The sequence below is a fragment of the Podarcis raffonei genome, chromosome 6 (assembly GCF_027172205.1).
Source record: "Podarcis raffonei isolate rPodRaf1 chromosome 6, rPodRaf1.pri, whole genome shotgun sequence".
Classification (NCBI taxonomy): domain Eukaryota; kingdom Metazoa; phylum Chordata; class Lepidosauria; order Squamata; family Lacertidae; genus Podarcis; species Podarcis raffonei.
This window is the reverse complement of record NC_070607.1, coordinates 43,738,122-43,750,346: the sequence shown is the minus strand read 5'-3', so window position 1 is coordinate 43,750,346 and position 12,225 is coordinate 43,738,122. Positions and strand designations below refer to the sequence as shown.

General features: G+C 45.5%; 1 protein-coding gene across 1 annotated transcript in view; it reads left to right on the top strand.

Moving 5' to 3' along the window:
* Positions 1 to 12,225, top strand: part of SCP2 (sterol carrier protein 2) — a 33,484-nt gene that overhangs the window by 2,641 nt on the left and 18,618 nt on the right. The window contains exons 3-10 of the mRNA XM_053392420.1: positions 960 to 1,031; positions 1,690 to 1,821; positions 2,077 to 2,141; positions 3,979 to 4,105; positions 4,890 to 4,953; positions 6,004 to 6,090; positions 7,228 to 7,378; positions 8,453 to 8,600. Coding sequence (XP_053248395.1) covers positions 960 to 1,031; positions 1,690 to 1,821; positions 2,077 to 2,141; positions 3,979 to 4,105; positions 4,890 to 4,953; positions 6,004 to 6,090; positions 7,228 to 7,378; positions 8,453 to 8,600 — 846 coding nt within the window. The remainder of the gene's footprint in view (positions 1 to 959; positions 1,032 to 1,689; positions 1,822 to 2,076; positions 2,142 to 3,978; positions 4,106 to 4,889; positions 4,954 to 6,003; positions 6,091 to 7,227; positions 7,379 to 8,452; positions 8,601 to 12,225) is intronic.

The window sequence follows — 12,225 nt, the reverse complement described above, 5'->3', positions numbered from 1 at the left end:
TAGAGCAAGTAAAGCTGTGACTAGGCCAGAAGGGGGTTTGCAAGCACCACTGGTCAGCTGATCAATGGCGCCTGCAAAGCCCTATGTATGACACTTTGCAAGCGCCGACAGAGCTGATTGCTGTGGCTTGCATAGAGTTTGCAGTGCTTTGCAAGGCCCAACAATCAGTTGATCATCAGGGTTTGCATATCACTATTTGTTGCTCTAATGATTAGACCAGAGCTTTCCAAACTTTTCATGTTGATGACACGCTTTTTAGACATGCGTCATGTTGCAACACAGTAGTTCAGTTTTGCTAGCAAACCGGAGGTTAAACTAACCCCTTTCCAGCCCAGGGAGTTGCTGAGGGAGTGTTCACACCACATACAGCAGCCGACACACTAACGTGCCGTGACACAGTTTGGAAAGCTCTGGATTAGACTATAACTTCAAATTTAAGAAATAAATTCATTTCTTTCAAGAAAAGAAACCCTACAAGACTTGAGCACTGCAGTGTGAAAGGCCGAGGGCTGATTATAATCTGCTGCTCTGTGGGGAAACCCCTGCAAGCATATCCCAGCTATCTGCGAACCTGCATACCATAATAAGTGACCTGAAGTTACACAGGTGCAGCTACCTATCATTGGCAGTGGTTTCTGTAATTCCAACAGTTTGGCAAAACCTTTGCCAGTTACTATAGTGTTAAGTGAGCTGTATCCATCTACACCTAGCTCCAATGACTTGGTAACCCTATGAGGCAGCTGGGGATATTTCAAAGAACATCAGGTACTGTAGCTTGCCTGAACTGGCCTAAGTCTTGTAAAATGTAATGTGTTTAGGAGTACAGAAGTGTATTTGCAATCCATTTGCTTTTTAAACGTACCTCTCGAAATGGAGTCCATCAGTGTTTTCATGTGTTATTTAAATACCCACTGAAAGATTTAGGTAAGATTTCGTAACTATTTTTTTCAAATGTTCAGGTCAGAAGGCTCTTGCTGATGCAGGTGTCCCTTATTCTTCTGTGGAGCAGGCATGTGTGGGCTATGTTTATGGTAAGTAATGCTACTGTTAAGACCTCAACGCTTCGCTTCCTGGGCTTCATCTCCCACTCTTAATGTCTGCTTGTTAACCTAATGCATCACTGAGGCAGCAGTTTTTCTGTTCTGGCATTAACTGCTAGCTGTGGCATTTAAACTGCTCTGAGATTGGATGGCGGAGACAGGATTTAACAAATTTATATAACCATATTGGCATTTCTAAGTGTCTTGTGTCTTGTATGGTTGTAGGGGTAACATGAATCTCTTATTCTAGTTTTTTCAACTTCAGTGTCTGGTGATAAAATAGGAAAGGCTAGACTTTTAGTTTTAAATGGCATAAAATACGTGGAAATCAATTTAACCCTATACCTTTTGATTTGTAACTGCATAGGCAGCTGATTATGAAAAGCTTGCCTGAGAAAATATACTTGCTTATGGGCTCTTGAACACTAAATGGATGTACAGTATTGTTAAATATTAAAAACAGAATGAGTGGCCCTCTAGGGTTTTAGTCTGGAGTCTTCTCAGCCTTACCTGGAGATACCTAGGATTGAATTTTCCTGTCATAGTGCTAAGAAGTTTGGAGTACTTTAACAGCTCCAGAAGGAGGATAGAGAATGCAATGCTCCTCTGGCCAGTTGTGTGATTCTGCATCTTCTTTTTCATTATAAAGGTGATTCAACCTGTGGTCAGCGAGCCATTTATCATAGTTTGGGGCTAACGGGTATTCCTATTATGAATGTGAACAACAACTGCTCTACTGGATCAACTGCTTTGTTCATGGCCAGACAATTGGTCCAGGGAGGTGAGTTCTGTTTTAGTTCCTACTGCAAATGCATATGGGCTTAGTGTTACCAGTTCCATCACTTACTTTAGGAAATTTAAAAGCCAGCTTTTAGCATGCTGTGGAATATTTTCAGCCAAATGTTTGGAAAGCTTGGCTGCAGGTCCAGGCCTCCTGCCTGGATTCAAGTGTATAATATGAAATTATGGGTTTTGTTTTGTTTTGTTTAAAAAAATAACATCTACAGTGTAAAGTATTCAATAACTTGTATTTAAGGTATGGCTAACTGTGTCCTGGCTCTTGGATTTGAGAAGATGGCAAGAGGGTCCCTTTCATCTCAAGTAAGTATTGAAGCAATTTTAATGCATTGAAACCAAAGTCAACTTTGCCTGGCATATTTGGGAAACAGATAGGATCATTCCAACTCTCCTTATTCAAATACATCATTTGCAAAATGAAGAAGAAGAAAGCCGTGTATGTAATGATGTACCACCTACACAAGGCATTTGCATAAAAAACATTTACTAGGAAATTAAGAGGTTTCTCAATATCCATTTCCTTTTGGCACTGGGCAAACTCACTGTAGCAGAAGGAATACAGGATTTTCTCTGCTCTTGAAACTGACTGTAACCTTCACCGCACCATTTACAGCTGTGAATGCTGTAGGCCCTGCTGAGTGGTGCTTTTGTGCCACAAGGGCAGAATAGATTTTTAAAATAAAATAAGTAAATATTGTAAGCTGCTCCCCTGAGTAGCTTTTTTGTACTTGTAAAGTGCCATACTTCATGAAGGAACTTGACAGTCATGTCATAACTACTACAGTGGTACCTCTGGTTACAGGCGCTTCAGGTTACAGACTGCTCTAACCCAGAAATAGTACCTTGGGTTAAGAACTTTGCTTCAGGATGAGAACAGAAATGCGGCAGCACGGCGGCAGCGGGAGGCCCGATTAGCTAAAGTGGTGCTTCAGGTTAAGAACAGTTTCAGGTTAAGAATGGACCTCCAGAATGAATTAAGTTCTTAACCTGAGATACCACTGTATTTAGAAACACATTTACAAAGAGCATAACAAAGTATTGCATACACTGGTTCTTAACGGCAAGATGGAACATGTGGCGACATGGGTTTGTGTGTAGTAATTCTTACTATTCAAATGTTCCTTCCTATAGCATTGCCCAATCTCAGAGCCTTCTCACCGATTCCTTCAGCTTTCTTCTCATTCTCTAACAACCCTTATATTCAAAGCCACAGCTTCCCACCCCCGTCAAACGTGTGTGATATCTACTGTTTCCACAAAGCACATAGTTAAACAACTGGAATTTGCTCCACAGGAGGTAGTGCTGACCAACAATTTGCATGACTTTAAGAGAGGTTTAGAGGAATTCATGGAGGATAGGACTATCAATGGCTACTAGGCATGGTGTCTATGCTGTCCCTCCACTGTTTGATGCGGTGTGCCTCTGAATACCAGTTGCTGGAAACCACAGGAGGGGAGAGTGATCTCGCACTCAGCTCCTGCTTGTGGACTTCCAATGAGCCACTGTAAGGATGCTGGACTAGATGGGCCTTTGACCTGATCCAGAAGGGTGTTTTGTACAGTGGTACCTCGGGTTAAGAACTTAATTCATTCTGGAGGTCTGTTCTTAACCTGAGGTACCACTTTAGCTAATGGGGCCTCCCGCTGCCGCCGCCCCATTTCTGTTCTCATCCTGAAGCAAAATTCTTAACCTGAGGTACTGTTTCTGGGTTAGCAGAGTCTGTAACCTAAAGCGTCTGTAACCTGAAGCGTCTGTAACCCGAGGTACCAGTGCATGTGTGTGTAGTGAAACCTTTCATAAATCTGGTGTTCTATTCTTGAGGCCAATGCCATTTTTTAAGCAGATTTTTGTTCACAAGGTTTTTTGGTTTTTTTAAAGGGTGAAAATTATAAATAGAGGCCACTCTATAAACCCTGAACTTGCAGGAAACTTGGGAAATTTGGTTTGTAGTGTAGTCTTATGCAGCTTGGGTGGTCCCAATGTTTCAAGCAAATTGGTTCTGTACGTTCAGAAGGAAGGCTTTGAAAACGATGCATTGAAAATGCTAGGGGGTTCTTGCAGTATTTTCTTCCTCTCTTGGGTGATCTTGATGTACAGGTGCTGTGGTGTGAAAAACGTACAACTTTTCTTTCAATTTCAGTTCATGGACAGGGTGAATCCCATGGACAAGCATATGGAAGTGATGATAAGCAAATACAATCTCGCAGCAGCACCAGTTGCCCCACAGCTTTTTGGAAATGCTGGCAAAGAACACATGGAGAAATACGGTATTACTTATGTTTGTCAACTATATTACCATTGCAAGGAAACACATTCAATAACCTCCTTCCTGTTTTAATTAATGATGTGTTGGATGATTGTCTGAAGACCTGTGTGTAGAAATAATTGACTCCCAGAACAGGTTGTTTTTGAGACTTTAGCCCCCATCTGCAATATACATTTTAAGGAGTTTCATACCACTTTATACAGTCGTGACTTCCTCCCAAAGAATTCTAGGATGTGTAGTTTGTGACAGGTGCTGAGAGTTGCTAGGAGATTCATATCCCCCTCACAGAGGTACAATTTCAGAGTGGTTTTAACAGTAAATCCTTCTAAGGGAACTCTGGGAATTGTAGTTCTCTGAGGGAATTAGGGGTCTTCCGACAACTCTCAGCACCCTTTAACAAACTTCAGTTCCCATAATTCTTTGGAGGAAGAAGACATGGCTGTTTAAAATGGTATGATACTGCTTTATATGTACAGTATGGTCTTCCCTCTTGCAATTTTTTTCCAGTGGTAGCAACAGCAATCTTTGCTGCCTGCTATATCTTTTGCTTTTGTTCTGTTGGCTATTACTTGCTTTTCATACAATATAGCACCTGCAAATGTGTAACTGCTAAATTAAGCACCCTGTGAGCTGGAATTGAGTCAAAAGCAGCTTATGACATAAGCATTTAATAGGAAGCTTTTATACTAGGTCTATGAAAATTTTGAAGTATGGGGTTATCATTTATATAAGTAATATTGTTCCACCCCCCAAGCTTTTTGACTGGTTTGTCTCTCTCTATTAAGGATCAAAACAAGAACATTTCGCAAAAATTGCATGGAAGAATCATAAACATTCGACCAACAATCCGTAAGTACACTATTTGTGCAGTATTCTGGGGAAAAGATAGATTTAGGGTTCCATCCAACTCATTTCTACCTGCAGTAAGCCACTAAAATTAATGGAGCTTAAGTTAGTCCTGTCCATTAATTTCATATAGTCTATTCCAAGTATCGTGAATGTTAGGTAACAATACCAAGAAAAGATTTTGCATGATAGGAAAACGTGAAGCTTCAAAAGATTCCAGTTTTATAGACAGACCAATTATTTCCTCATCGCTGAAAAGCATAAATTTAGGAAGTTTTTATGTATAAATGGCTAGCTATATCCCATTATAGCTAAGTTTCACAGCAGCAGCAGCAGTTCAGGCCATAGCTTTCAACATTTCCCTTTTTTTAAGGGAAATTCCCTTATTCCGAATAGGATTCCTCGCAAGAAAAGGGAAAAGTTGACAGCTATGGTTCAGGCACCCTCCACCATGCCTATATGCACCTCCAGCTGAGAGTGCCCTCTCACCAGCTGCTGAGGGGAGAGGAAGCAGCGCCTCATCTTTTGTGCTGAGATTCAGGTTGGACCTGCTGAATTACTATGACCTTCTGGAATGTGTAACTAAGGTCTAGATTCCAAGTTTGTTTTTTCCCCTTTCCCTTTCCTATCATATCTCTTTCAATTGTAGGCCATAGGGTAGGAGCCATCTTATTTCTGATCTTGTAATGAGTTCCAGGAGCCTTTTTCCTCCCTGAAAAATACTTAAATGATGTAGAGAAGCAGTGGCACACAGAAAACAAAAGAGTCAGAGAACAATTAACTCAGGTGGGCCATAGCCTCCATGCATGGCTTGGGTGTGCCTATAGGCTCTAGTATATGGGAGAGGGAGGAAAACTCTTTGTCCATCATGCATAATGTTATGTTGGACGAGGTGGACTTGGGCTTGATGTGCAAAGTAGTTCCTTTGTTATCACACTCTGTTCACATAAGGCTGTTGTATTGTAAAATAAATAAATAAAAGGTGCCAGTTTCTCTGTATTGAGGAGTATTATAGTAATTGAGATGGAATTTCCCCTTGTATTTTCCCCTTAGGAATTCTCAGTTCCAAAAGGAGTACAGTTTGGATGAAGTGTTGCAGTCACGTAAAGTTTTTGATTACTTAACAATACTACAGTGTTGGTAAGAATGGCATGTTAATAGTGTTGCACCCCTCTCAACTTCTTAATTTTACTCTGCTAGTTTGCAGTCTTATTTTTAGGAAATACTTTTTATCACTGTATCTAGCCATAGATCAAAGAATGTGCTAGGTCTTCCTAAGGAAAAATATGTGATTCCTTCTATCCCTGTGCAGTTCTTTCTTCTGTTAAGGATTCAGTGCTCTCAGGAGTAATATTTCTGAGCTACCTATGATCTGTTAAACAGGAAATCCTGGAGATGGTACCTGGGACATTCTGTACGCAAGAAATGGGATTGATGGCCCATCTCCACATGCCGTCCCTAAGGGCCTTATTCATGCATTGCTTGTGTGTGTGGCATAAATGTATAGAGAATGGAGCAGGACACACAGCAAGCCCTGCTCCTGCTGGGGCATTTCTCTCTCTTCCTCACCCTACACCTGTGCATTGTGCACGATTGTGGTAGAGAAGAAAGCGTAATGTGCGAGCTCTTGCTCATGAGTAGGGGTGCCACATGTTGGGGGCATCCAGTTGTGCAGTAAAGAGGGGGGCAGGGGAAAGGCATATATTATAGGGAGCCCTTCTGGTCTGCAAAGAAGTACTGATTTCTGCAACGCATGAAGTGGCCCTTTCTCTGGAGATGAAAAAGGGAGCTTCTGCTTGAGGTCCCTGCCTAAATTTCAGTTCACTAACATTATGGAATGTCATTCAACTTTTCATTGACTTAGGAAAGCTCGCTATAACATAATTGTCTTTGTCCCAGAAGCTTTTTGAAATAATGACTTTTATAGCACATGTAACTATATACATTGGATTGTATCAACTAAGCCTACTCACAGTAGACCCACTGAAACCAATAAAGTTAATGTGTATTGATTTCAGTGTGTCTACTTGCAGTATGATTTGGTCGTCAACAACTCCGTTGCTTTGTCTTGTGTGGATTAAAGTCTGATCGCTTTTATGATCAGTTTGATCTTCAGAGTGATGCTGTTAATCTTCTTTGGACCAGTAATTGACTTATATTTTGCTCTTAACGGGTGATTCATTTTGCATTGTGAATTATAATTGCCCCTTCCCCCTCTTCTGGATGTAAAATTCAGTATATATTGATTAAGTGACTCTCAAACTGCATCTCTTTTAGCCCAACATCTGATGGGGCAGCAGCAGCGGTGCTGGCTAGTGAAGAGTTTGTGAGGAAGAATGGCTTGGAGTCGAGAGCCGTTGAAATTGTGGCCCAGGAGATGATGACTGATCTTCCAAGCACATTTATAGAGAACAGCTGCATTAAAGCGGTAGGCTTGCTATTCTAACGTATGCAGCAGCACTTGCTTTCAGTTAATGTGTTCTGCATTTGAGGAGACTTAGAAGTGGCGAGAAAGGCGCTCGCAGCTGATGCACAGATAACAGTAGTCCTGGTAGCCACAAGGTGGCCTGGGAATCAGCGTGTTTTTCCATGAGTAGAATGTGCCCTTTTATTTAAAATGCACCTCTGGGTTATTTGTGGGGCCTGCCTGGTGTTTTTACATGAGTAGAATGTGTGCTTTTATTTAAAATGCACCTCTGGTTTATTTGTGGGGCATAGGAATTTGTTCATTCCCCCCCCAAAAAAATATATAGTCCAGCCCCCCACAAGGTCTGAGGGACAGTGGACCGGCCCCCTGCTGAAAAAGTTTGCTGACCCCTGCCCTAGTGCATGCCTGAGCAGTGTGTATGGAGGTCCTAGACAACAAGACCCCTCTCTTGGCCTTGTTGATGTGGTCCAAAGGAGAGCAGAGCTCCACCAGCTTGACTGCAGGAGTTGCTGGAAGGAGGTGTGCAAGGCGCCATCCACCTGTCTTAGGGATTGCACTTTTTGTAGGCTTTACTCTTAGCTTTTTCTTCTCCTGAAGATGTCCTGCAAGACAGCAGAGCTTTAGGGTCAGAGTTTTCCTTTTCGTATGGCCTACCTTCCCAGGTTGACAAGCCCCATCTGCCCCTCACTTCCCTCTACAGCATGTGCAGAAACCACCTTCTTGTCTCGTCCGCTCAATCTACCCAAGCCTGTCTTTGCATGCAAGTGACATTTCTAATTCACCGAGGGTTTGAGACCCACTGCTAAAAATAATAGTTTATTTATTGCTACATTCATATCCCATCTTTCTGCCAAGCATCTTAATGTGGCACACATGGCTTTTGCAGCATCCCTTGATTGGAGAAATGTCTGGATACTGACATTTTGTATTTGTGCAGGCCATTTATTTGTTACAAGTATTATAATGATGGGATATGTCCTGGATTTTCAGAATTTGCGAAGCAATAACTTTGACAGGAGTTGAGCGAATAAGAACTATTAGTTCTAATACAAGTCTGTTATATTTTGTTAATAGGTTGGGTATGATATGACAAAGGAGGCTGCAAAAAGATGTTATTCAAAAGCAGGCCTGAAACCAGAAGATGTGGACGTGATAGAACTTCATGACTGTTTCTCTGCTAATGAATTAATAACTTACGAAGCTCTGGGACTTTGTCCTGAAGGTATTCTTTAAATATTAACATTGGGCACTGTGATGGCTTTAGGGGTTGCTTGTGCGTAAGTTGCCGCCGCTCTGGGCTAGGTTGGCTGGTTAAACCATTTCTCGCTGGACAGCTATCCACTCCGTGGCTGTTCAGTCGCTGGCAGAATCCGTCAGTGGGCGTTTCTTAAACCTTTTCCAACATAAAAGTTGTTTGACGCCCAGTCTCCTCCTACTCTCCCTGCGCGGAAGTCTTCTGCGCAGGGAGGGCGTGGGTAGCGGAGGACCTGTGCTCTCCCCGCTGGTGTCCAGTGAAGAGTCCCGGAGTCTGCTCTCTGCTTCCCCCATTGGCCCCCCTCTATCCCTGGTGTTGCGCTGATTTTCTTCCCCAACAGGAGACCTGCCTCTCTCCCTGCTTGGCCCCTCTCCAGCATCGTTGTGGAGCCTCACCTCCTCCTCCTCTAGTTCCGATGGCAGTTCCCTGACATCCATCTCCCCCCCAGAACCCCCTCCACCCCTGGCCCGACCTTTGGATCCAACTTCGTCCCTGTCATCAGCCGACGATGCGGGGAATCCTCGGAAGGAGCTGTCGCCATCCTCAGAGGATTCAAAACCCGCTTCCCACCCGCTCTGATCTCTCCCCGCGGGGTGGGCCTCCCAGTCTGAATCCTCCCTCCCCGACGCTTCTCCTCCCTCCTCTTCGGAGTCAGGAAAACCTACAAACCCCTCCTTGTCTTCGGTGGTGCCAAATTGCTCCTCCCAGAATCTCGCTGGTGGTTTTGGTTTCTGTGGGAACCGACTGTGGAACTCTTCCACTAGATACCCGTCATTGATTGCCTCCGCGGGAACCCACGTGTCTTCGGACCGGGGTTCTCCCTCCCAAGCGACCAAGTACTCTACCTTGCGCCCCCGCCAGCTGGAATCGAGTATTTCCGTGGCTTGGTTGTGGTGTTCCCTCTCCTGTACTTGCGGGTGTGTGGTGACTACTCCCTCCCGTCCCGGGAATTCCCACCCCTCCCTGTACGGAGAGAGTAGGGACCTATGGAACACCGGGTGTAACTTCATGCTGTCAGGCAGCTTGAGCCTAAATGCCACGGGGTTCACCTGCTGTGTTACCTCAAAAGGTCCCAGCCGCCTCGGCTGCAACTTCTTGCACCCTCCCTTAAAGGGTAACCCTCGGGTTGACAACCACACCCGGTCCCCCACCCGTATGGTCTCCCCTTCCCGACGGTGCTTGTCTGCCTGCCTCTTGTAAATTTCTTTGGCCCTCTCCAAATTCATCTGGAGTTGCTGGTGCAAGGCCTCCATTTCTTCCACAAACTGCTCTGCTGCAGGTACGCTCCACCCTTCCTCCCCCCTCCCCAGGAAGGCCCTGGGGTGACACCCATAATTGGCCATGAACGGGCTCATTCCCGTGGACACGTGTTCAGCGTTATTGTATGCAAATTCAGCCAGCACTAGTTTCTCTACCCAATCGTTCTGTCTCTCGCTGACGTAGCAGCGTAGGTATTGCTGGAGTATACTGTTCGCTCGTTCCACTTGCCCGTTGGTTTCCGGGTGTCTCGCCGTCGAGAACCCCACCTCGACCTGCAGCAAGCTCATGAGCTTCCTCCAGAACCTTGAAGTAAATTGTTTCCCGCGATCTGAGATGACCCTCGAAGGAGCCCCATGCAACCTGAAGATGTGATCTACAAACAATCTGGCTGTTTTCTCTGCCGTCACCACATGTGAGCAAGCTATGAAATGGCACATTTTTGTCAGTAGATCGACTACTACCATGACTGCTGTCTTCCCTCTTGATTTGGGCAGATCAGTCATAAAATCTATGGACACCATCTCCCAGGGTCTTCCCGGCGTGGGTAAGGGTTCCAGTAACCCTGCAGGGGCCGCCCTCTCCCCCTTTGCCCTCTGGCAGCGGTCACACCCCCGTACGTACTCCCGTACATCTTCCCTTACCCTTGGCCACCAGAACTGCCTGGTGACAAGCAGCATGGTCTTGTGCTGACCAAAGTGCCCCGCTGTTGGGTTGTCATGGAGTTGTTTGAGTACCCTTCCCCTCAAGGTCTCCCCCGGTACGTACAGCGCTCCCTTATAGTACAGTACCCCTTCCTTTTCTTCAAACTCTCCATGGTTTTTCCTTCCTTCCCGTAGTTCCCTGATTTTAGTTTGGGCGAACTCGTCGTCCCTGGTGAGATCGGCTAGTTCTCGTTTCCCAACCAACACTCCCCCCCACACCCATTTGTCCTCGGGGAACACGTGTCGGGCTTCTGGCGGTCCCTCTCCTTCCATGTACTCCGGCTTCCGGGAGAGAGCATCGGCTCTAACATTTTCCTCTCCCGGCACATACCGGATCTCAAAGGAAAACTTGGAGAACTCTTGTGCCCATCGAATCTGTCTCTGGTTGAGTACTCGCGCAGTCCTCCAGTACTCCAAGTTCTTGTGATCCGTGCAAACCTGGATCTTGTGCCACGCCCCTATTAACAGATGTCTCCATCGGCGAAACGCTGCATAGATAGCTAGCAGTTCGCGGTCATACACCGTGTAGTTCTGCTCCGACTTGTTTAGCTTCCCCGAGAAAAAGGCGCACGGCCTCCAGTCTTGCTGGGTTCCTGGCTGCAAAAGTACGGCTCCTATGGCCCGGTCTGACGCGTCGGTCTCTAGCCTCATGGGCTTCTCCAGATCCACGTGCAGGAGCTGCTCTTCCGACGCGAACGCTTTCTTCAGGCTTTCAAAGGATTGCTGGGCCCCTTCCGTCCAGACAAACTTCTTTTTGCTACTGAGACAGTCTGTGATGGGTGCTGTTAAATGGGCGAAGTTCTTGATGAACTTCCTGTAGAAGTTGCTGAACCCTAGGAACCTCTGCACGTCCTTCCGGGTCTTGGGGGCCTTCCATTCCAGTACCGCCTGCACCTTGCTGGGGTCCATAGCTAGGCCCTTGTCTGACAACTTGTACCCCAGAAACTCGACCTCCCTTGTGTGAAATTGGCATTTTTCTAGCTTGACCCACAACTGGTGCTTCTGCAGTCTCTTTAGTACTTCCCTGACGTCTTTGACATGTTGCTTCTCATTGTCAGAATAGATTAAGACGTCGTCCAAGAAGGCTACGCAGTTTTTGTACAGCAGGGACCCCAACACGTGGTGCATGAAAGCTTGAAAGCAGGCGGAGCCCGACTGTAATCCGAAGGGCATAACTAAGTACTCGAAGGCTCCTAGGGGGGTGAACATGGTGGTTTTCCATTCGTCCTCATCCTGATCAAATTGTATGCCCCCCTGAGGTCCAGCTTGGTAAAAATTTTCCCCTGCCTCACTCGTGTTAAAATGTCATCAATCCTGGGCATTGGGAAGGTCACGGGTTCTGATACCAGGTTTAGGGCCCTAAAATCTACGACTAATCTGGGCTGATTAGTATCCTTTTTGTCCACAAAGAACACCGGACTGCCCTCCACCGCCTTTGATTCTCTTATGAAACCTCTTTTCAGGTTCTTGTCAATAAATTCCCGCAACTCCTGCATTTCCCTGTCCGACATGGCATACAGTTTACCCACTGGCAGCTGAGCCCCTGGGAGTAGGTTGATTTGGCAGTCAAAGGGCCTATGGGGGGGGTAGTCTATCCGCCTCCTCGCTGAAGACCTCCTGCAGGTCAGCAT